General features: G+C 43.3%; 1 protein-coding gene across 1 annotated transcript in view; it reads right to left on the bottom strand.

Annotated features, from left to right (window-relative positions):
- Window positions 1-1,830: 1,830 nt before the first annotated feature.
- Window positions 1,831-25,030, bottom strand: part of LOC125368123 (zinc finger protein 239-like) — a 128,297-nt gene continuing 105,097 nt past the window's right edge. The window contains exons 3-5 of the mRNA XM_048368979.1: window positions 21,354-21,449; window positions 3,873-4,670; window positions 1,831-2,009 (exon numbers count right to left, since the gene is read on the bottom strand). Of these exons, the coding sequence (XP_048224936.1) occupies window positions 1,831-2,009; window positions 3,873-4,670; window positions 21,354-21,449 (1,073 nt within the window). The remainder of the gene's footprint in view (window positions 2,010-3,872; window positions 4,671-21,353; window positions 21,450-25,030) is intronic.

Below are 25,030 nucleotides of genomic sequence, written 5' to 3'. Positions count from 1 at the left end.
GTCGCCCTGGGTAGAGTGCTATCCTTCAAAACTAGCCTAGGGGGACTTCCCAGACCCTGAGTTCAAGTCCCATCAGTGGCCAAAAAAAAAGGAGGCAGCGGTGGCTTTTCATTGAGAAAGTCAGTTTCTTGGACACTGTGAAGTTCCTTTCAAGACTCCTAATTTCTCACGTGTTATAAGATAACGTTATAACAGCTCCAGGAGTGTGGGTCAGGGCTACCTGTGCTGGCTGGGGCCCCACCCATCGAGGGATTCCCACCTTCACCCTGTTTGTTCAACTCTAGCTCTGGAAGGTGTGGCCGCCCTCCCTGCTCACACTTCCTCCCTTAAATGACCTCCCCTGCTGTCCTCCCAATTCTCCTCTCATGACTCTGTCTCTGCCCTTCACAGTGTTGCCTGGGCTTCCCTGGTAGGGTCCCTGCGCCCCTGTTCTCCTCAGTGCATCCCGTGCTGATCATGCGGGGAGAACCAGGAACCTCGGGGACCAGGCCCCCAGCCATCCACCTGTCCCTTGCACCCCTGGCCTCAGGCCCCAACCTGCCCACGCCACTGCCCTCACCCACCCCCACCCCCCAGCCCATACTACCAAGCATGGCAGCTGCCTTCTGGAACTCATCCTCTCCCAGCATGCAATGCTCTCGGATGCAATGCTCACTTGGGGCATGACGATGCCCTGCAGTGAACACCTGTGCCTTGACACCGCCCTTCATAAGCAGGAACTTCAGCACATGGACTCGCTGTGGGCTATCGTGCACGGAAAGAAGTCAGCACGCCACCAGGCTCCTGGGATGAGCCAGCACTGCTACCGGAGATAAGAGATTTGACTGAGGTGATGCAGGAGAATGGTGACTCCTACACTGAATGACTGGCTGTCCTGTAGCAGGGATTGCTGACCCATCCTTTAAAAAGACCAATTCATCTTGCTGTTGGGGAGTTTAATCAGATCTGAAATGAGGACCTTGGAGTAGTTCCATGTTTGAGCATGTTCCTAGCATGTGCTTAAACATCAGGGAGACACACATACACACACACACACACACACACACACACACACATATACACACACAGAACAGCATTTTCTTCCGGAAAATATAGAACTATATAAAACTATAGTTACTAAATTTTGCTACTGCTCTTTTCAGAATTATCCTGTATTAGTAAAGAAAAATCCTTTTTAAACAATACTGAGTGGTTCTTGATTTCTATTCAGGTAAGTTTTATTTTCTGTGTAATTCTTCCTGACAGAAACCTTTTAAGGTCTATGAATGTTGAGGATCTAGGATTTTAATTTGAAATCAATCCTGAAACTGCTTTGGGAACCACTAGACTCTTTGTCCCTAGTGCTGTTCTCTACACTGTTAAGGCACTTTGTAGGTAAAAGAGGAACAGCATGAAACTGGTAAAACCTGGGGCCTAGCAATGTTTTTATACTCTACTATGTATTGTTGCATATGTAAAGTTACAATTTCCAATGAAGCATTACTTACCATTCTCATAAGTAATATAATTTTTAGATGTTTATAATAATAATTAAAATAGTGACACTCATTGTCAATGACACTGGTGGCTCATGTTTGTCATCAGAGCTACTAAGGAGGTTGGGATCTGAAGACCATGGTGTGAAGCCAACCAAGGCTGGAAACTCTGTGAGGGCCTGGATGCTAGCCATAGCTTTTTCCTGCAAGGGTGGTGTGTTCTACCAGTTGTGCTATATCTCCACTTCTGGCTTTTTGCCTCTGGGAAATAGAGTCCAATGAGGAGAAAATTGTGAAATCAGAAGCTTTCCTTCAGACTTTCCCACCATGCAGCCCTGTCTTTGCCCACCATTCATCAAGAGGCATCGTCTTCATCCACCAGCGTGGTGCACAGGGACCCCGGATACAGCCACCGCAATGAAGACAAGATGCCCTTTGAGGATGAGATTCTGGATCTTCGACAGTGAGGTGGGTGCTTCCTTGTCAGCAGAGCTGCTGCACTGAGCCCATGTTGGCTACTGGCCTCAAATCCTCCTGAATACAGCAAGATGTCTGTGGTTACTGGGCCTGTGACTTGCACGTGTGCCAGAGGCCCTGCTGCTGCCCGTCTCCCTCCTCCGTGGAGCTGGGTCAGCATGGCAGCTTTCCTGGTGCAGATGGAGACTTCAGATCCAGAGCAGCACTGCTGGGCCTCACCTGACCCCAGAGCCCAGGCCTGAGGGCCAGGGGCACCTGCACTGTCCATGAAGATTCTCATTCTGATAGGGAGAATTTCTTCCTACCTCAGTCACACTTCTTCTAGCCAAGAACCAGGAGACTGGAGGCCTTTGCTACGGGGGACATTCATTTTCGAGCCAGGGGGTGTCATACCAGAGAGAAGACCCTGGCTAAATTTTGGTTCCCTAGGATTGTCAGCAAAGAGAAAAAGTGAGAGTTGAGTGCTAGGTTAACCATTCATTTATTAACACTCAGACTCAAACTGTACAATTCATTCCCTAGTAAAGGGAATTAAGTAATAAGATGAATCACTATAAATTCAACATCTGTACACCGGGTATACACAGATTAAAACACAATTATACAGTCACAAAATTCCTTTCAATTAAGTGCGATTAAACTTACTAAAAAACCTTCTTACCCTTGTCCTTAGTACTCAGTGACCCCAGATTTACTTTAGGTACTGCAGGCTTATAATTTACTTACACTTTTTCAAAGAGAATTTTTTTCACTATTTCCTGATGCTTGAAATTATTTATCATCTCTAAACAAATATTATTGGACATTATAAAAATTCCTACTTGAAATATGCATCCATTCTTCCATGGTCAGGCTAGTTTTTCTCCTTAAACATTGACCATTTCCTTCCCTTCTTCATCTCTGAGCCTGGCCACTATCCTTGAACTTCTTTTGCTTTAAGAAGGAGTTCCACCACTTGAGCCATTGCTGTGTTTCTGGTCACTTTTATTAATGATTAATTGGAGATAAGCGTCTCATGGACCTTCCTGCCCTGCCTGTCTTCATACCGTGGTCTTCAGATCTCAGCTTCCTGAGCAGCTGGGAGTCCAAGTGTGAGCCACCAGGGCCTGGACAAGTCCATTCTTTGTGTAGGGTTACTTTTGAACAAAAGGCTCAAACTTGCTGGGCAAACATTTCACCACTGTAGACCTGCCCCCTCCCAATGTGAGCCTCCTCTTCTGCATTTCCTGGTGTTCAAACCTAGAATCTCATGTTTGCAAATCCATAGTGCCATCCATACTTAAGCTATGTGTATGGATTCTTGTGTTTTAGCCAACTGGAGCAGTGATTTACTGATGTCGTCCATCCCCTTCCTTTCTGTCTTCTCTACTTCGTTTCTGTGCTCATTGTAATGCCCAGGCTTAGTTGGATACTTTTCTGAATTCTCAGTGTTTGTATGTTTTCTTCCAGTATGGCTTCCTCTGTGTTTCTTCTGGCTTAAGGAGTGTGGAAAGGCCATTCCTCATTCCTTGAATTTTTAGGGTTGTGATGGCCTGTGGATTTTCTCATGAGTCCTCAGATGTGAGCTGTGTATAAATGATTTGCCACATGAATGGCATTTGTAGGGTTTTTCCCCAGTGTGGCCTCTCTGGTGCCTTCTAAGAGTGAAGCTGTGTTTGAAGGATTTGTGGCACTGCTCACAGTTGTAGCACTTCTCTTCCGTGTGTGTGCTCCCATGACGTTTTAAGTCGGAGTTTTCCCGGAAAGTCTTACCACAGTGTTTGCATTCATAAGGTTTCTCCCCAGTGTGGATTCTCTGGTGAGCTCTGAGGTTGGAGCTGTATTTGAAAGATTTCTGGCACTGTTCACATGTGAATGGCTTCTCTCCTGTGTGTGTCCTGCCATGTTCTTTCAAGTTGGATTTAAAACAGAAGGTCTTACCACAGTGTTTGCACTCATAAGGTTTTTCCCCGGTGTGGATTCTCTGGTGACTTCGAAGGTTGAAGCTGTGTTTGAAGGATTTGTGGCACTGTTCACATGTATGGCATTTCTCTTCCGTGTGTGTCCTCTCATGTCGTTTGAAATTGGAGAGGTTCAGGAAGTTCTTGCCACAGCATTTGCACTCATGAGGCTTCTCCAGGGTGTGGATTCTGTGGTGTTCCAGAGATGTTGAGGTTTTTTTAAAGGATTTGTCACAGTCGGGACACTGGTAAGGTCTCTCTCCAGTGTGGATTCGCTGGTGGATGATCAGATCCCCACGCTGCGTGAAGAATTTGTCACATGCGTTGCATCTGTGATATTTTTCTTGTGTGTGTATCAGCTGGTGGCTTTTTAGATTTGAACATCTTCGAAAAGCTTTGCCACATACAAGACATGGGTATGGCCTCTCCCCTGTGTGTATTCTCTCATGTTCCTTCAGCCTGCAGACATGTCTAAATGACTTGTCACAATCTTTGCACTGGTAGGGTTTGAATCCAGTGTGAATTCGGAAATGTTGTCTACAATTGGACAGCTGGTTAAAGCACTGGCCACACTGCTGACACTTGAAAGGTTTCTCCCCTGTGTGGATTCGTTGATGCTTCTGCAACAACGAGGAGTAGCGAAAAGTTTTCTGGCATTCTTTACATTCATAGGGTTGCTTTTCACAGTGGATTGTCTGGTGCAGAGCGAGGGCAGAGAATTTCCTGAAGGTTCTCCCACATGCATTACGTGGGGACTGTGTGTCTGCAGACTGCTCATCTGAGAAAGCAAGAAAAAGACACTGTTAACTCATGCTATCATCCTAGCACTCAGGAGGCTGACCTTTGAGGATTGTGGTTGAAAATCGGCCTGAGGACAAAAGTCTGTGAAATTCTTTGTGTCCAATAACCCAACTAAAAACCAGAAAGGGAGCTCGGGCTCTGGAGTGAGCATACTAGACTTGAACAAAAGAGGCTCAAGGACATCACTCAGGCCCTGAATTCAATTTCCAGGCCTGGCCAAAGAAAAAACTCACAACAAACATTTCCAGTTTAGTAATAAGTTGCAATCCCATTCTCTGTGCTTTGTCTTTCTTATCCATTCCATGTGTGTTTTTTGGGGGTGTTGTTTAATTCCTTTCCACTTACCTATATTTTTTCCTGATGGTTCTTTTTTTCTTCCTGTCCAGGGCTCTTTTCCTTGCTCCAGACAGGTGATGAGGTCTGGTTTAGAGACATTAAGCCCTGGGTATTGAAAAAGTAAGAAGGCATGTGTGCTGGAGAACACGAGAGAATATGGCCATCTATGATGGGCCTGTTGTTTAGTTTCAGATGGGACAATTTTGGCACAAAGGCCCCATGTGCAATTTTCACCCATTTTCAGCATCCTGCTGCTAGTCAGTCAAATTGCAAGTCGACTAGGAGCTGCTGAGCTGTGGTACACAGTGTCTTGTGTCACTGAATGGCTTGCATTCCCAATCAGCTATGATGGGCACGCAAGCTGGATGCCAGTGGCTCATGCCTGTAAGCTTCCCTTTTCAGTGGATTGAGAACTAAAGGATCAGAGGTGAAAGCCAGCTGGGTGAGAAAATCTGTAAGACTAGACCACTAATTAACCAGCAAAATACTAAAATGGGTTTGTGGTAAAGAACATTTCACAAGGAAACAAATTTTGTGAGAATGCCCTCAGTTCAAAACTTGCTTCAGGCACACAGCATATATACCTACACACACATATATACATGTATACATATATTAAACACATGTATACAATATACACGCCTATCTGTATGTACAATATATATCATATATACACATATGTATGCATATGTATATATATCATCACATACACACAGACACACTGCAAAATAAAGTGAAGCATTCATTTACCTTCAACACTCAAAGGTGGGGCTCGGATATGGCCTACTGGTAGTGATTGCATAACATACATAAAGCCCTGGGGGCAAGTCCTCAGCACCACTTATACAGAAAATCGTGAATGGCACAGTGGCTCAAGTGCTAGCCTTGAGCAATAAGAAGCCAGGGACAGTCCTCATGGCCTGAGGCCAAACCTTGAGACTGGCAAAAAAAAAAAAAAAGGAAGAAAGAAAGAAAGAAAAGAAACAAACAAGAAAACCAAAATGGGGATATAGAGGATGAGAAGTTAGAAAAATGTTTTTTTTTTTCTTCTTTTTCATTGGTTTTGTGGTTGATCTCCAGGACTGGTTGCTGGCCATAAGTTCTTTAAGTGAAGGCTAGCCTTCTACCATTTTGAGTCAAAACTGCACTTCCATTCTTTATGGGGTTCTTTGGAGAAAGCAGATCGGCAACCTTCCTGCCTTGGCAGGCTGTAAACCACAGTCTTTTGATCTAACCCTCATTAGCTAGATTTCAGGTATGAGCCACTGATGCTTGGTTGAAAATATGTGGGTGTGTGTTTTAAATAGCAACCCTTTCCCAGAAATTCTGAAAATGAGGTTATCTGAGATGCACTTGCACCAAGCTGGCACTCCTTTCTTTTTTCGTTTCCTTTTGGAAGGTCTTGGTGCATGAACTCAGGGGCTGGGTACTGTCCCTGTGCTTCTGTGCTCAAGGCTAGCACCGTACCACTTGAGGCACAGCTCTACAGATGGCTTTATTGGATAATTAGAGATATGAGTCTGATAGACTTTCCTTCTGGCTTTGAAGCACTAATTTTCAAGCATGATCCTCAAATTTCAGCCTCCTGAGTAGCTTGGATTACAGGCATGAGCCACCAGTATCCAGCAAAGATGGCTCTGTTATGAAACATTCTGCAAGGAATTCTGAGAATGAACTAGAAGTGGGACAGAAGCTCCTCACCCAGGGACAGCAGGTTCCTGTAGTTGTCCAGCATGACCTCCCTGTACAGAGCCCGCTGAGCTGGGGTCAGGCACCGCCACTCATCCTGCGTGAACTCCACAGCCACGTCCTCAAATGTCAACTGTACCCATGATGGAAAAGACAAAAGATAACAATGTGAGCATTTGTCTGTGGGAAACTGCCAATTCCTGGTCAAGAAATTGAGAGACCTAAGGTAACTGTTCTACTTCATATATGAAAAGTGAGTGATTTTCAAAACACACTTTCAAACGTAGTGGAATTTTAAGAAGTATAACCTAGACACATGAAAATATGGTCTGTCGTTCCCAAAATAATTGTAGACAATATGGTAATAATATAATACTATTCAAAAATAACTTGAAATTTCACATAGGATATATAAAATGAAGACATCACCATAAGGATGTGTTTTTTGATTACTAAGTTTTTTTCATACAGAATGAGCTGTGTATTGTTCTGACATGGAATCTTCTAATCTAATTAATATGAGTTTATTTATATACATCGATATTATATGTTGATATAATTATAAATGTATATGTGTATGTACACATATATACGCCTCACACTCTACAATGTACAATGAACCAAATATTGTCCCACTTTAGATTTTGATTCTTTTTATGATCTTTAGTATGGATATATGTGGTTCCTTTAATAAGGTCTCTAGGGGCTGAGAATCTGGCTTAGATGTAGAGTGCTCCCCTTGCATGCATGAACCCCTCAGTTTGATTCCTCAGCACCACATAAACAGAAAAGCCAGAAGTGGTGCTGTGGCTCAAGTGGTAGAATTCTAGCCTTGTGTCAAAAGAAGACAGGGACAGTGCTCAGGCCCTGGGTTCAAGCCCTACGATTAATAAACAATAAGTCTCCAGTAATGTCAGTGTTCTGGGTCCAAAAGCACACATCTTTTCTCTTAGCAAAAACTAAAGTTGGTCAACTTTCCTGATAGCTTTTGTTGAAAAGGCTTTATGGACTCTATAGCGTCTTCCACAATCCTGGCTGTTCCTGCAAAGTGTTTTCTGCAGAGTATTTTACCTACAAACCACATAATATCATTTTTCTCAGCAGCTGCTAAAACGTCCCCAAAACAGATCATATTTTTGGAAATATATCAGTACATATATGCTATTGAAATATTCTCTGTAGTCTGTCAGATCAGAATGGATTAATACTAGAGTTTAAAGAAACCACACAAAACATTCCACTCAGGAAGACAGAACAAAATATTGCTGAACAAAGAAAGAAAATTCACCAAGCTCAACAATGTTATCTTAACTACTCAGAAGGTTTCAGGTCATGGTTGTAACCAGGCTGGGTAGGGAAATCCATGAGACATTGCAGAGAATTGTAACCTCTTTGTAGAGACACTTAATAAAACTTAAATTATATTAAATGACATTGTAGAGTCAGGAACAATGATAAAATGAATGTACGTGCCATTATTTCAAGTGTATTGTATGCTCTCTCCTATGTATTAGGAGAGGTATGTAGCGAGCTTTTAACTATGGCTTTGTTTATTTTCAGAAAAAATAAAGACGTGATTGCGTATAGAAGGAAATGAAAACCTGCGGAACTGAGCGCCCCTTTTCAGATCGGCACCTGTCAGGGCGATCCATCTCTGGCAAGCACAAGTGAAAGCCCTCCTCCTCACAATAGACCATGAGGAGGGAAGCTGGGCTTTTTTATTCATGGTTAATGCACATTACTCCTTAACCCCTCTCCCTGCTACTTATTAGTGACAAAGAGCAAAATTACCATAGATATCTATAATGATGGTCTTTTGGCCAGACTCAGCATCCCAGTAAAGGAAGCTATTAACAAGCAACCGTGTCATTGCCCTCACAGTAGAGATCGAAGGAATTGAATGATCTGTCACCTGAATCCACTGATTAATAATTGATGTAAAGCAGGATTCAAGCCACACCTGAATTCTATACTCTCCAAATACCTGTATGTCTCAATTTTCAAGAAAGGTTGGCCATTTTCTTTCCAAGGCTGTGTCTGTTTGATTGTTTACTTTTGTGAATGCCAATTTTGGGGTCTGAACTCATGGCTTGGGTACCATCATTGGGGGTTTTTGTTGAAGTCTAGTGCTCACCACATAGGTGAAAGCTTCACTTCTTGTGGTTGGTTGTGAATTAAGAGATAAAAGTTTAACTTGCCAGTGCCTCACGCTAGTGCTCGTAATCCTCACTACTCTTGAGGATGTGATCTGAGGATCAGAGTTCCAAGCCACCCGGGCAGAAAAAGTCCTGGTGAGACTCTAATCTTCAATTAGCCACACAACACCAGCATTGGTGCTGTGGCTCAAAGTAGCTAAGGACTCACCTTGAGAAAATTAGCTCAGAGACAGCTCTGAGGCTCTGAATTCAAGTTCACAAGTAACGAACACAAATCGTCTCACAGATTTTCCTGGCTGTTCTGGCTTTGAACCATGATCCTCAGATCTCAGCTTCCAGAGGAGCAAGGCATACAGTTGTGAGCTATGATCTCCTGTTCTGCAAGGCATTAGTTGAATTCTCATGCAGGATGAAACTCCCACCACACCATTCCTTCTCCACTGATGTTGCAGGACCTAGTTCCAGTCCAAACAGCACCTAAAAATACCAGCTACATGTGCGGAGCTCACTTCTTGCTCAAACACTTTGCAGTCGTGAAAGTGAGCAATTCCTGGAGAGACTCTGTCCAGATAGAAGTGAGAGGAGGAGGACAGAATGGGGAGGACTTTCTCCTCAGCAGAGAGAAGATTCTCTTAATGATTCAGCTTGATGAGGAAAGAAGAAAAGCAGAAGAAAAAGTCCATGGGAAATGCTCGTCAGGCAAAGAGACAGAAGTAGAGAAGTCAACGTTTTATAGTCCTTCTATTACACTTTTTTTTTGTCTTACAACAGGACTGGACCTCCTATCTGATGCTTTCACTGAGCTTTACCTCCTGATCCAGGCTTCCAACCCCCTTCCAAGTTTAACCCTGTGACATTCCAAGAGGAAGGAGGATCTGACCTTGACCTGGGCTGCAGTTTCCAGGGAAGCAGTCATCATTTCTTCCTCTTCCTCTATTCTCATGTTTCTGCTCTGGTCAGAGATGAGCTCACTAACCACTCCTTGCTCTGTAGGGTCTACCTTAAAGACACTGGCAAATCCTCCTCACCTGCCCTTCCACACCCACATGCAGGTGAGCCTGGGTGCTGCTGGGGGGCGCAGGTTCCCCCGTCCTGCTCTGTCCCCATATGCATTGGCAATGAGGAGCTTGGAAGTGAAGACTGTGAAGAGACTGAAATGGAGACTGAGGGGAGATCAGGAAGCTGCACACCCACATCTAGAGGCCTAGCTCTCAACTTCAGGCAGTCAGGACCAGGGCACTGATGCTCCACCAGGCAGCGAATGCGTAAGTTAATGTCATCTATTTCCACTGGATAGAATCAGTAAGCGACCAGGCACATGAGGAACCTGGAGAAACCATGGTGTCCCACCAGCTAGGAGGGCAGCATGGGAAACCTGGGGCAGGGATGAGGAATCAGAAGGAGAGGACATTTTTAGCAGCCAGGGTTGAGCTAGGCAAGGGTGTTTCAGGGTTTCCGACTGGCCACCAGTCTCTGTGTTTTCTGGTTTTAACTCTTTCCCATTGTCAGTTTAAAGACTTCTGGGACTTCTGGAAGTTGAGTCAGAATGTGTAGAAGTTTTAAAGTCTGGAGTGAAAATGCTATTAGGCCTGCTTTGCCTGCTGACAGCTGGATTTGTTGGGCATGGCCATCCCCTCTCGCTGGCCACACACACCAGGAGGAAGTGAGGAGAATTGTGCCCCTTTCTGCACAACCAGGGGACCTGGATTTCAGTGTCGGAATTGGAAGAATTGAAATTTGCTGTGTATGAGACACTGAAGATGGTGATAGTTTCCTGATATGGAGAGTAAGAATACAAATGTTTAGTAATATATATTTAATCTTATTAAGAAGATGTTGTCCCGATGGGGGGCCATTTCAGAAATCAGGTAATGAGTATATTTCTCTTTGCACAGTGTCACTTTTTTCTTTTAGTTTCAATAAGCTTCTTGAAAGAATTGCTGTTTGCAGGTGTCAGTATTGGGCCAAGCACAAGGCCTTCAGCTCCTGCTAATCTTTGCTGATTAGCCACAGCTCCACTTCTAGCTTACTTGCTAGTCAATTACAGATAATTCTTTCAGAGAATGCTCTCAGTCCAGGGTCACACTGAACTGTAGATATCAAATCTCAGTTTTCTTAGGTTCCAGGAATAAACCAGTGACCCTCTAGTGTCTAGTGATTTTACTAAACTAGTAATATGAGATTATTCAGCAGATAATTGCCAATTCAGAGTGATTCTTGTGATTATTTTTTGGGGGTGTGGATTTTAAATTTTCTATGATGACAATTCAACTTCAAGTAAGAAGTCCCTGAGGTGAGAAATAATTTCATGTGCTTGGTTGTTTTAACCAATAATATGCAGGGATGAAACCACCACCACCACACCCGTTTGGGCTCAATTATATCTCTCTTTGTGTGTGTGTGTGTGTGTGTGTGTGTGTGTGTGTGTGTGTATGTTTGGTGCCTCTTTGTTATTGCCCATGAAATGATATGAAAAGTTAGATTTTGACATATTCCTTTTTTCACTGTGTCATATTCCACCATGGAATACATGTCAACAAATGCTGGTTGTGTCACTTTGCAAGATAAACTGATTAAACTGTTCTAACATGTGTTAACTAATTCCATCTTGATGCTTTTCTTTTAACTTTCTGTGTTAGATAGTTCCCTATGGAGTCATGGAAATTATTCTTGAAACTCTGTCTACTTTAAGGAGCAAGTCATTATAAATCAAATAGCAGCTGGTGTTAGTGGCTGAGTCTTGTCATCCTAGTAACTGAGGAGGCCAGATATGAGGATCTGGAAGGCCTAGACAAAATATCAATACAATCTAAGTAATTTAGGTAGCCATAAGTCAGTGGCGCTAGGATACTTTGACTCATTATTTAAAATGTATTCACAGCCTTGCCTACATAATTGAACTTGAATGAAACTGTTTTACTTTCCCATGCATAGGGAGTTGAAATCAGTCCCTCTCAGCCACAGCCAACTATTAACAATATTAATGTTAGCATTTTCCCTGCCTCAGGTCCTCAGCTCCTCCCATTAGCCCCCAGTTTCACCCATACCTAATGAGCCACTCCTACTCACTATTAAGACTTACCTACTTTCCCTTTAGCCACGGAGAGAAGCTGCCACCTGGATAAGGTGCAGAAGCTATGTAGGTCCCTCACCTGTGGGAGCTATGACCCCACTAATAAACCTTATTCTCTTGTCTGTGATTATCTCTACATGGTTCCCTGGGATGTCCGGGACATATCCTTTCATTGCTGCCGAATCCAGGATAAGTTCCCAGGTGGATTTATTCCTCCATTTCTGAGGGGTCCAAGCTGCACCCAGAACCTATTCTGCTATCCTAAGTCCACTCAGAGGAACACCGAGGTAACTACTCCTGACCCAGTGCTCTACTTCCATCCACCACAACACGGACAGATTTGAATTTCCAACCAGGGTAAGCGATCATTTTTACCAGGGGCTCTGATCCGATTTTCCCTGGAGTCATAGAGCCGAGGCTTCAGAGCCATAAAATTTAAAAAAAAAAAAAAAAAACAAGGAAAAAAAGAAAAAATCTTGGCACGAAGTTCCGAGCCCCACTCCCAGGGACCATTAGTCACAGGGCTAGGTAGGTCAAGGGAGTCAGCATTTGTGGGTGATGACTCCATTGCTATTTCTTCCCTCACAGTCGACTCCATTTTGATGTCAACTGAACAGAGCCTGACTGGGATGAGGTGGGTTACCTCTAGTTCAGCTCCGCTGGTCACTCATCAAGTGAGAAACACTGTAAAATGCTTCAGGAAAGCTGCTCAAGTTTGAGCCCAATGTTTAGCCTCATGCAATCAAATTTGACCCCAAATTTGGAACTCCATGTGGCCCCTTTAATTGACACGGGACCTCTGATATTTTATAGGACTTACATAACTTCTATGAGTGCTCAGGCAGAAGTATCTCTCTCTCTCTCTCTCTCTCTCTCTCTCTCTCTCTCTCTCTCTCTCTCTTTCTGTATATATATTCTGCCTACCTGCCTGCCTGTGATATAGGAGTGGCTGGTACCTGCTTCCAAAGGTAATGTTTGAAAGACACAAAGGAAGGTTTTCTGCTCTTGTTATTCATATTTGTTAAGCTTGGAGATTCAGTTAAATTCTGCTTGTTGTTGGTGAAATCCTATGTTTTCTCTAGCATTGACCATGTGGTGGACAATAGAATAGAATTTAGAAAGCGCCAACCTGGTTCCATCAAGGTTCCAAAAACTCTTGGAGGTGGTGTTTCCCCCTCTCCCCGCCCCCCCCAGGTAATGGGTGTGCCAAATTTCTCGAGGCAGGGCAGGGATGTGGAGACTCTAAGAGACCAGTAACACTGTAACCCTCCCAACTCTATAACAAGGGCCTTGCAATTCAAATGCTCCAAGGTGAAGGTGTCTTGCTTCAGCTTGCTAAGGCTCTGGCCAGCTCCGCCGCCATTATGCCATGCCAGGTGTGTCTGTTCTGTTCATGCCCTGTCTCCCATCACCTGGACCTGCTCCAGTCATGGCATCCAACTTAGCTCCCAATTGGAGCTGATCTGGTTTCTCAAAATATGGCCCCCAACCAGCTACTCGCCCTGCCCCATACATGGCAGGCCGCCAGCCAAGACCTGCCCACACCACCACCCTACCCACCACCAGCCCACAGCCCACACCACCAGGCATGGAATCTGACTTCTGGGACTCATCCTCTCCCAGCATTCAATGCTCGCGGACTGTAGGTGTTCACTCCAGAGGCCTCTGGGAAATACAGTCCAATGAGCAGAGATTCCTGGAACCAGGAGCTTCCCTTAGACTTTCCCAGAATGCAGTGCAACAGTGGCTTTTGGGATTCTGTGGTCCCTATGAGCCTCTGGTGCCCTCTGAAGAGTTCTTTCTCTGGCACTCAAATGCTGGGAGCTTGGCTGCCCAGAAAGATTTAACAATTTTTTGTGTGTACCGGTCTTGGGGATTGAACTCAGGGACTCTGTGCTGCTCCTTCTGTCTCAGCTTGACCATCCACTCCAGTTAGCTGGTCCCATGGTCCCATGTGAACATGCAATATCAGTGGGCCAATGAACACTGAGGCATGTCAGTGCACAGGAACCCCTGCTACAGCCAGTGTAGGAGAAGACAAGATGCCCTTTGAGGATGAGTGTGGATCTTCTCAGTCACACATCTTTCAGCCCTGGACCATGGGTTTTAAGGCTTCATTATAGGGGAGAGATTATATCAGGGAAGACCCTGGCTGCCCATTTGTTCCCTAGCAATGTGAGAATAGAGAAAACCTAGAGATCCCTGCTAGGATCCCAGTGCATTTATTGACATTCAGACATCTAACTTTTAAGAGCCACTCCCTAGTAAAGGGAATTTAGAAATAAAATGAATCACAACATATTAAGTATCTGTATAACTGTTGTGTGATACCTCATTAAAACACAGATTATATATTCACAAATTACACCAGATGAAACTTGTTAATTAAGCCTTTTTATCCCTTGACTTTAAAACTCAGTGACCCGAAATTTACCTGAGCATCTGCAGATTTGAGACACATTTAGTCCTAAAAAGAGAATTGTTTTCACTCCTTACTGGTGACTGAAAATATTTATTATCCTACAACAAATATTTTTGAATATTCTAAATATTCCTACTTGAAATAGGCATCAATTTGTCCATGGTCAGGCTAGTTTTTCTCTTTAGTTAAACATTGACCATTTCCTTCACTTCTTCATCTCGGGTCCTGTGGAGTATACTTGAACTTCTTTTGCTCAAGGGTGTTGTACCACCACTTGAGCCATTATCGTAATTCTGGTTTCTTTTATTCATAATTAATTGGAGATAAGAGTCTCATGAACTTTCCTGCCCACCTGTCTTCACACCGCCATCCTCAGATCTCAGCTTCCTGGGCAGCTCAGATTGCAAACGGGAGCCACCAAGTCCAGGGCCTGGCAAAGTCCATTGATTTGTGGGTTACTTTTGAACTAAAGGCTCAAATTTGCTAGGCAAATATTTTACCACTGAAAAAAATGCCCCCCAAATCTGAGTTCCCCTCATCTCTTGGTTTCTAGGCATTGTAACTCAGAATCTCATGTCTGTCAATTTATATTGCTGTCCACACTTGAGCTACGTGTATGGATTCTTGTGTTTTATCCAACTGGAACAGTGGTCAGGTGATGTCATCCATCTTCTTCCTGTCTGTCTTCTCTCCTACATGGTGTGTGTGCTGGATTCTAATGCCAGGGGTGTGGCAGGAGGCTTTTCTGAATTCTCAGTTTTTGTAGGTTTTTATTCACTGTGGCTTTCTCTGTGTTTCTTCCAGCTTGAGTAGTGTAGAAAGACTACCCCTCATTTGCTGAACATTAGGGTTCCACTGGATTGTGGATTGTCTTGTGTCTCCTGAAGTATGAGCTCTGTGTATATGATTTGCCACATGAATGGCATTTTTAGTGTCTGTTCCCAGTGTGGCCTCTCTGGTTAATTCAGAGGCTTGAGCTGTTTTTGAAGAGATTTGTAGCACTGTTCCCGTGTGTTGGGTTTCTCTCCTGTGTGTGTCCTCCCATGTTCTTTGAGGTTGGAGATATACCAGAAGGTCTTACCAGTGTTTACACTCATGAGCTTTCTCTCGATGTGGTTTCTCTAGTGTATCCTAAGGGTGGAACTGGATGTGAAGGACTTGTAGCACTGTTCACATGTGTAGGGGTTCTCTCCCATGTGTGTCTTCCCATGTTCTTTCAGGCTGTAGACAGACAGGAAGGTCTTGCCACACACTTTGCACTCATAAGTTCTCTCCTTGGTGTGGATTCTCTGGTGTTGCCTAGATGTTGACATAAGTTTAAAGGCTTTGTCACAGTGAGGACACTGGTAAGGTCTCTCTCCAGTGTGGATTCGCTAGTAGATGATCATATCCCCAAGCTGCATGAAGGAATTGTCATATACATTGTATCTGTGGGGTTTTTCTCCTGTGTGGAGCAGTTGATGGATTTTAAGATGTTAACATTGTTGAAAGGCTTTGCCACAGACAAGACATGGGTATGGCTTATCTCCCATGTGTGTTCTCTAATGTTCCTTCAGCCTGGAGACATGTCTAAATTACCTTCCACAATCTGTGGACTGGTAGGTTTTCTCTACAGCATGGATTCTCTTGTGTGTCTGAAGAACTGAATTCCATCTAAAGGATTTGCCACACACAGGTCACTGGTAGGGATTCTCTCTCAGGTGACATCTGAAATGTCTCCTATTACTGAACAGATACTTAAAACACTTGCCACACTGCAGACACTCGAAAAGTGTAGATTTGCTGATGCTTCCGGAACACAGAGTTCTGGCAAAAAGTTTTCCCACACTCCTCACATTCATAGGGTTGCTTTTCACAGTGGATTCTCTGGTGCAGAGTGAGGGCAGAGAATTTCTTGAATGTTCTCCTACATGCCTTCTCTGGGTACTGTGTGTCTGCAGACTGCTCATCTGAGAAAGCAAGAAAAAGAAACTTATAGCTCACACTTATCATTCTAACCTGTCAGGAGGCTGAGATCTGAGGATTAGGGTTGAAAGTCAGCCCGATGATGAAAGTCTGCAAGGTTCCTTGTGTCCATTAACCCACTGAAAAGGAGAAGGGGAGCTGTGGTTCAGGAGCTAGAGAACTAGCCTTGAGCACAAGAGGCTCAAGGACTGGACACTGGCCCTGTGATCACTTCCCAGGCCTGGCCAAGAAAAAAACCAACAACAGACATTTCTAGTTTGGAAAAATTTGCAATCCCAATTTCTGCTTCCTGTCAAATTTCCCTTTGGACATGTGTTCTGGGGTTGCTGTTCAGTTCATTTCCACTTACCTATAGTTTTTCCTGATGGTTGCTTTCTCTTTTTTCTCTAGATCTCTTTTCCTTGCTCCAGACAGGTGATGAGGTTTAGAGACATTAAGACCTGAGCATTGACCTCAGTAGACGAATGGGTCAGGAAAATGTGGTACATATACACAATGGAATTTTATGCCTCTATCAGAAAGAATGCCCCATTTGTAAGGAAATGGAAGGACTTGGAAAAAATTACACTAAGTGAAGTGAGCCAGACGCAAAGAAACATGGACTCCATGGTCTCCCTTATAGGGAATAATTAGCACAGATTTAGGCTAGTCACAGCAGAGGATCACAAGAGCTCAATAGCTATACACTTATGAACACATAAGATGATGCTGAGTGAAATGAACTCCATGTTATGGAAACGATTGTTATATCACTGTTGTAACTACTGTCAACGTGCTATGTGTAACTGTAGCTTCTATTATTGATGATCGTCTTGTATCTCCTTCCTGTCGTTGTACCTATACTATCTCTGTATCTTATCTGAGTATATTGGAAACCATGCATACTGGTAAACAGTGGTATATAGGGTAAAAAAAATACAAACAACTACAAAAGCAATACTTGCAAAAAAAATGACCTGGGCATTGAAAAAGTAGGAACGTGTTTGCACCAGAGTACCCAAGAGAATATGGCCCTGCGTATGCCCCTGGAGTGTAGCTACAGAAGGGTAATTTTTTTTTCTGTTTGTTTGTTTTGCCAGTCCTGGGCCTCGGACTCAGGGCCTGAGCACTTTCCCTGGCTTCCTTTTGCTCAAGGCTAGCACTCTGCCACTTGAGCCACAGCACCACTTCTGGCCGTTCTCTATATATGTGGTGCTGCGGAACCGAACCCTGTGCTTCATGTATAGATGCAAGCACTCTTGCCACTAGGCCATATTCCCAGCCCCACAGAAGAGGCATTTGTGACAAGCAGGTCCCATGTGCATTTTCCACCCGCAGTTTTCAGCGTCCTGCTGCCAGTGAGTCAAATGTGCAGGGTGACCTGGAGCTGCTGAGCTGTGGGACACAGTGTTCTGTGTCACTGAATGGCTGGCATTCCCACTCATCTCTGATGGGCATGCAAGCTGGGTGCCAGTGTCTCATGCCTGTAAGCTTCCCTTCTCAGTGGATTGAGAACATCCACAAGAAAGCAAATCTACTGAGAGTGCAAGGCACATACATATATAAGGACAAACACACACAGACACACACACACACACACACGCCAAAATAAATTGTAGCATTCATTTACCTTCCAAAGTGGAAGGTATGTCGTTGGTTATGGCCCAGTATTACAGTGATTGCATCCCATACATGAAACCCTGGGGTTAATTCCTCAGCACCACATACATAGAAAAAGGTATAAGGGGCACTGTGGCTTAACTGGTAAAGTGATAGCCCAGAGCAAGAAGAAGCTAGGAACAATGCTCATGCTGGGAGTCTAAGCCTGAGGACTGGCAAAAAAAAAAAAAAAAAGAAACAAACAAACAAACAAACAAAAAACCCTGAGTAAAATATACAGGATCAGAAGTTATACAAGTGTTATTTTCTTTTATTTCTTCCTTTTTATTGGTTTTGTGGTTGATTTCCAGGACTGTGTTCTCTCCCCAAGCTGTTTCAATGAAAGTTAGCACTCTACCTCTTTGAGTCAAAACTGCACTTCCACCTTTCATGGGGTTATTTGGAGATAATAGGGAGACCAACTTTTCTGTCTAGGCAGGCTTTAAACCAAGTCTTTAGATCTCAGCCTCTTCATTAGCTAGGATGGAGTCTGCAGAGCCAGAGCAGCACTGCTGGGCCTCACCTGACCCCAGAGCCCAGGCCTGCAGGCCTGGAGTTGGGTTTGTTTGTCCATGGAGATTCTCATTCTGATGTGGAGAATTTCTGCCTACCTCAGACTCACGTCTTCCAGCCCAGAACCACAAGTGTAGAGGCCTTCACTATGGGGAACACTCAGTTTGTAGGGGGAGGGATGATACTAGGGGTAGACTTTGGATTCCTCTTTGTTCCCTAACATTGTGTGAAATGAGAAAAAGTGAGATTTGAGTGCTAGGTACCCAATTCATTTATTTATTTTTATTTTTTTATTTTTTGGCCAGTCCTGGGCCTTGGACTCAGGGCCTGAGCACTGTCCCTGGCTTCTTCCAGCTCAAGGCTAGCACTCTGCCACTTGAGCCACAGCGCCGCTTCTGGCCGTTTTCTGTATATGTGGTGCTGGGGAATCGAACCTAGGGCCTCGTGTATCGGAGGCAGGCACTCTTGCCACTAGGCTATATCCCCAGCCCCCAATTCATTTATTGACATTCAGACTTCAAAATTTAAAAGCCAATCCCCAGTAAAGAGAGTTAAATAATAAAATGAATTACAACAAGTTGAGCATCTGTACATTTGGTGTGTACAGATAAAAACACAGATTATACATTTACAAAAGTCCTAACCATTGCACCTGATTAAACTTATTCATTAATCCTTCTTACCACTTGAACCTAGAACTAAGTGCCCTCAGATTTACATTAGGAACTGCAGGTTTGTAATATCCTTACACTCTTTGAAATAGAAGGTTTTCCACTGTTTACTGATGATTAAAATTGTTTATTTATTATCCCACAACAAATATTATTGAGCATTCTAAAGTGTCCTACTTGAAATATGCATCAATTCTTCCTTGGCCACCTACTTTTTCCTCCTTACTTAAGCATTGACCATTTCCATCACTTCTTCATTTCAGAGTGTGTGCACTATTCTTGAACTTCTTTTGCTCAAGGATGGAGTTCCACCACTTGAGCCATTGCTGTACTTCTGGTTTCTTTTATTCATGATTAATTGGAGATTAGAGTGTCCTGGACCTTCCTGCCCTGCCTGTCTTCAAACAGGGATCCTCAGACCTCAGATTTCTGAGGAGCTGGGATTCCAAGTGTGAGCCACCGGGCCTGGCCAAATCTGAGCTTTTTGTAGGGTTGCTTTTGAAATAAGGACTCAAACTTTCTAGGCAAACATTCTACCACTGGAGCCATGACCCTCCCAAATCTGAGGCTCCCCCTTTTCTCTTGCTTTCCTCAAGTTCAAACCCAGAATCTCATGTCTGCCAATCCATACTGACATTCATACTGGAGCTTCATGTACGGATTCTTGTGTTTTCACCAACTGGAGCAGTGGTCAAGTGATGTCATCCATCTCCTTCCTTTCTGTCTTGTCTCCTTCCTAGTTTCTGTGCTGGATTCTAATGCCCGGGCCGAGGCAGAGGCTTGTATGAATTCTCAATGTGTGTAGTTTTCTTCCAATGTGCCTTTCTCTGTGTTCCTTCTGGCTTGAGTAGTGTGGAAAGGCCATTTCTCATTCCTTGAATTTTAGGTTTCCTGTGGCATGTGGATTTTCTCATGTGTCCTCAGCTTTGATTCCCAAATAGATTTGACACAGGAACGGCACTTGTAGGGTTTGTCCCCAGTGTGGCTTCTCTGGTGACCTCTGAGGCTGGAGTTGTATTTGAAGGATTTGTGGCACTGACCACGTGTGTAGGATTTCTCTTCCGTGTGTGTTCGCCCATGTGCTTTTAATTTGTAGAGATCCCAGAAGGTCTTGCCGCACACTTTGCACTCATAAGGTTTCTCCCCGGTGTGGATTCTCTGGTGTTTCTTAGCTGCTGACATTTGTCTAAAGGATTTGTCACAGTCGGGATACTGGTAAAGTCTCTCTCCAGTGTGGATTCGCTGGTGGATGATCAGATTCCCACACAGCGTGAAGGATTTGTCACATGCATTGCATCTGTGATATTTTTCTCCTGTGTGGGTCAGTTGGTGTCTTTTTAGATTTAAACATCAACCAAAGGTTTTGACACATACAAGACATGGGTAGGGCCTCTCTCCCATGTGTGTTCTCTCGTGTTCCTTCAGCCTGGAGACATGTCTAAATGACTGTCACAATTTTTACACTAGTAGGGTTTTTCTCCAGCATGGATTCTTTTGTGTGTTTGAAGAACTGAATTCCATGTAAAGGATTTGCCACATGCTTGGCACCAGTAGGGTCTCTCTCCCATATGAATTCGGAAATGTCTTCTATAACTGGACGGATGCTCAAAGCACTGGTCACAGTGCTGACACTTGAAAGGTTTCTCTCCTGAGTGGATTCGCTGATGCTTCTGGAACACAAATTTATGGCAAAAGGTTTTCTGGCATTCCCTACATTCATATGGTTGCTTTTTACTGTGGATTCTTGGGTGCAGCATAAGGACAGAGAATTTCCTGTAGGTTCTTCCACATGCATCGCATGGCTACTGTGTGTCTGCAGACTGCTCATCTGAGAAAGGAAGTAAAAGAAACTTATAACTCAAGCCTGTCATCCTAGCTACTCAGGAGGCTGAGGTCTGAGGATTGCAGGTGAAAGTATTCCCGAGGATAAAAGTTGGTGAGACTCTTTTTGTCCAAAAACCCACCTGAAACCAGAAGGGGAGCTGCGGCTCAGGAGAAGGAGCACTAGACTTGAGCAAAAGAGGCTCAAGGACTGGACACTGGCTCTGAGTTCAAGCCCCAGGCCTGGCAGGAAAAAAAACCCAACAACAACAGAATTTCCAGTGTAGAAAAATATTGCAATCCCATTTTCTGCTTCCTGTCTTCCTTCCCTTTGGACGTGTGTTCTGGGGCTGCAGTTTAGTTCATTTCTACTTACCTCTAGTTTTTCCTGATGGTTCCTTTTTCCTCCCTCTCCAGGGCTCTTTTCCTTTCTCCAGACAGGTGATGAGGTCTGGTTTAGAGACATTAAGACCTGGACAATGAAAAAGTTGAAAGGCAGATGTTCTGGAGAATATGAAACAATATGGCCATCTACTATGTGCCTGGTGTGTAGTTCCAGATGGGGCATTTGTGGTGCCCAGGACCCATTTGCCTGTGGACTCCTATTTTCAGCATCCAGCTGCCAGAGAGTCAAATGTGCGGGGTGATCTCGAGCTGCAGAGCTGTGGACGCAATGTCCTGTGTCACTGAATGGCTGGCATTTCCACTCAGCTCTGATGGGCACGCAAGCTGGGTGCCAGTGGCTCATGCCTGTAAGCTTCCTTTCTCAGTAGATTGAGAACTGAAGGATCAGAGGTGAAAGTCATCGGGGGAGAAAAGTGTATAAATTGACTTCTCTAATTAAGTAGCAAAACTCTAAAGTAAATTTCTGATAAAACACAAACACATGTACACAAATATATATATCCATTTACATGTATATATGTATATACACATACATGTATACCACATGCACACATACACACACTCAAAAATAAAATGACACATTCATTTCCTTCAAAAGTGGAAGGAGGGACTGGGGATATGGCCTAGTGGTAAAGTGATTGCCTCACATACATGAAGCACTGGGTTGGTTTCCTCAGCACCACCTATATAGGAAAAGCTGGAAGTGGCGCTGTGGCTCAAGAGGTAGAGTGCTAGCCTTGAGCCAAAAGAAGCTCCAGCTCTGAGCGCAAGCCCCAGAACTGGCAACCCCCCCCCCAAAAAAAACAATACAAAACAAACAAAAACCAAAAGTGCCATGTACAGGATTTGAAGTTATGAAAATGTGCTTTTCTTTTCTTTCTTGTTTTTTATTGGTTGTGTGGTTGATCTTACTGCATGGTGCTGTCCAGAAGCTCCTTCAGTCATGGCTGCCACTCTACCACTTTGTGACACAACTTCACTTCCAGGTTTTATGGGGTTATTGGCAGATAATAGATGCAGAAACATTTCTACCTAGGAAGATTTTAAGGCACAGTCTTAAGATCCTAGCTCCCTCATTAGCTAAGATTACAAGTGTGAATCACCGGTGCCTGGTTAAAATGTGTGTGTGTGTGCACCTTTTCCATGGATTTGTGAAAATGAGGTTATCTGAGATGCACTTGCATAAAGCTGGCACTACTTTGCTTTTTTCTTCTACGTATGGAAGGTCCTGGAGCTTGAACTCAGGGCCTGGTAAGTGTCCCTGTGCTTTTGTGCTCAAGGCTGGCACTATATCACTTGAGCCCCAGCTCCACAGAAGGCTTTTAGTGGCTCAATACAGATAAGAGTCTTATAGACTGTCCTTCTTAGACTGGCTTTTAAGGTCCATCCTCAGATCTCAGTCTCTCGAGTAGCTGGGCTTATAGACACAAGCCACCAATACCCAAGAAAGCTGCCCCTGATATGAAAAATTCTGCAAAGGAATTCTATAAATGAACTAGAAATTGGGACACAAAATCCTCACCCACGGAGAGCAGGTTCCTGTAGTTGTCCAGCATGACCTCTGTGTACAGAGCCCGCTGAGCTGGGGTCAGGCACGGCCACTCATCCTGCGTGAACTCCACAGCCACGTCCTCAAATGTCAACTGTCCCCAAGAAGGAAAAGACAAAAGTTAACAATGTAAGCATGTTGCTATGGGAAATTTCCTATTCCTGGCTCAAGAAATTGAGTGAAGTAAGGTCACCCTTCTACTACAGATTTTCAAAGTGAGTGATTTTAAATACACACTTTCAAACTTAGTGGAATTTCCTACTGTATAACCTAGTCATGTGAACATACGGTATCACATTCTCAAAATCATTGTGCACAATATACTAAATATATAATAACATTCATAAATAAGTAGAAATTGTATATATGATATAAAATTAACATACCACCATAAGTATGTGTTTTTTAATTGCTACATTTATGTCATACAGGATGAGCTATGTATCGTTCTGACAAGGAATCTTCTATCCAGAAATGTGCTTGTATACATATATGTTATATATAGAGATATATTTATACATGCACATGTATATATAATATACCTCACATGTCCAATGTACAACAATGAACTAAATATTATCCAACTTTAGATTTTGTTTCTTCTTAAGATCTTTAATTTGGATATACATGGTACATTTTAAAAGGTCTCTAGTAGCTAGGCACTTCCCCTGTTATCCTTACCCCTGTTATCCTACCTAACTTCTCTGAACCTTTGAATCAATGGATGGGCTCAAAGAAGTCCAGGCACTAAAGTGCTTTAGAGTCTTTTCCAATAAATAACCAGGCAACCAGAAGTAGAAGTGTGGCTCAAATTGGTAGACACTAACCTTGAGTGAAAGAACACGGGGACAGTGTCCAGGCCATAAGTTCAAGTCCTAAGATTGATTAAAAGAAAAAATGTCTCCAATAATGTCAGTGTTCCAGGTGAAAAGCATACATCTTTTTCCTGAGCAAAAAGTCAAGTTTGGTCAATTTCCCCAGTGGTACATGTTGTAAAGAGTTTCTGGACTGTATAGCATCTTCTACAATCTTGGGTGGTCCTGCACAATGTTTTCTGCAGAATATTTTATTCACCAACCACACATAACATTTCTGTCAGCAGCTCCTAAAACTTTCTCGAAAATAAGGTCTTAGTCTTGTACATAAAGTAAAGGTAAGTACATATAAGACACTGAAATACTCTCTGTAGTCTATAAAATCAGAATGGATTAAAACTCAAGTTTAAAGAAAGGACACAAAATATTCAAACACAGTGAGAGTGAACAACACATTGTTGAATGATGAGTCAGTCATTAAAGAAAGCAGGAATATTCAACAAGCTCATAACTGTTAACTACTCAGAAGGCTTTAGGATCCTGGTTAAAATCCAGCCTGAGCAGGAAAGAACTGAAAATTCTTTGTATAGCAACTTAATAAAACTTAAATTATATTAAACTACATTGTAGAGAAAAGAACAATGATAAAATGAAAATGAATGCTATTATTTCAGGTGTATGATATGCTCTATGGTACCTTTTAGGATTTACAAACTATGTAGAGAAGTATTAACTCTGTGGCTTTATTTTGTTTTCTGATAATATAAAGATGCAACCATGTAGAGAATGAAGTGAAAACTTACAGAACTGAGACCCACGTTCAGATATGTACCTGGGCAATACATCATCAAGCACAGGTGAGAGCCCTCCTCCCTCACAATAGAGGAAGAGGAGGGAACCTGTGCTTCAGTATTGATGGTTAACGCACATACTCCAGAAGCCGTCTGCCTACTCGTTATTGGTGGCAAAGAGAAAAATAACCATAACTATCTATGATGATGGCATTTGGACCAGACTCATTATCCCAGTGAATGAAGTAATTGTCAGCCAACATTGTCATTGTCCTGACAGTAGAGACAGAAGAAATAGAAAGAGCTCAGTCAACTGAATCCACTCATTAATAAGCAATTTTAGGCAGGAATCAAGCCAAACCTGACTGTTACATTCTACAAGTTCCTATCTGTCTCAATTTTCACATTTAGCCTCTGAAAATCACACATATTCTAATACTCTTCCATTTCTCAGCTGTTTTAAGCACCAGTTGCCATTTTCTTTCTTAAGGCT

Source organism: Perognathus longimembris, chromosome 20 (assembly GCF_023159225.1).
Source record: "Perognathus longimembris pacificus isolate PPM17 chromosome 20, ASM2315922v1, whole genome shotgun sequence".
NCBI classification, from domain to species: domain Eukaryota; kingdom Metazoa; phylum Chordata; class Mammalia; order Rodentia; family Heteromyidae; genus Perognathus; species Perognathus longimembris.
The sequence above is the reverse complement of the archived record's forward strand: the minus strand, read 5'-3'. Positions and strand labels throughout refer to the sequence as shown.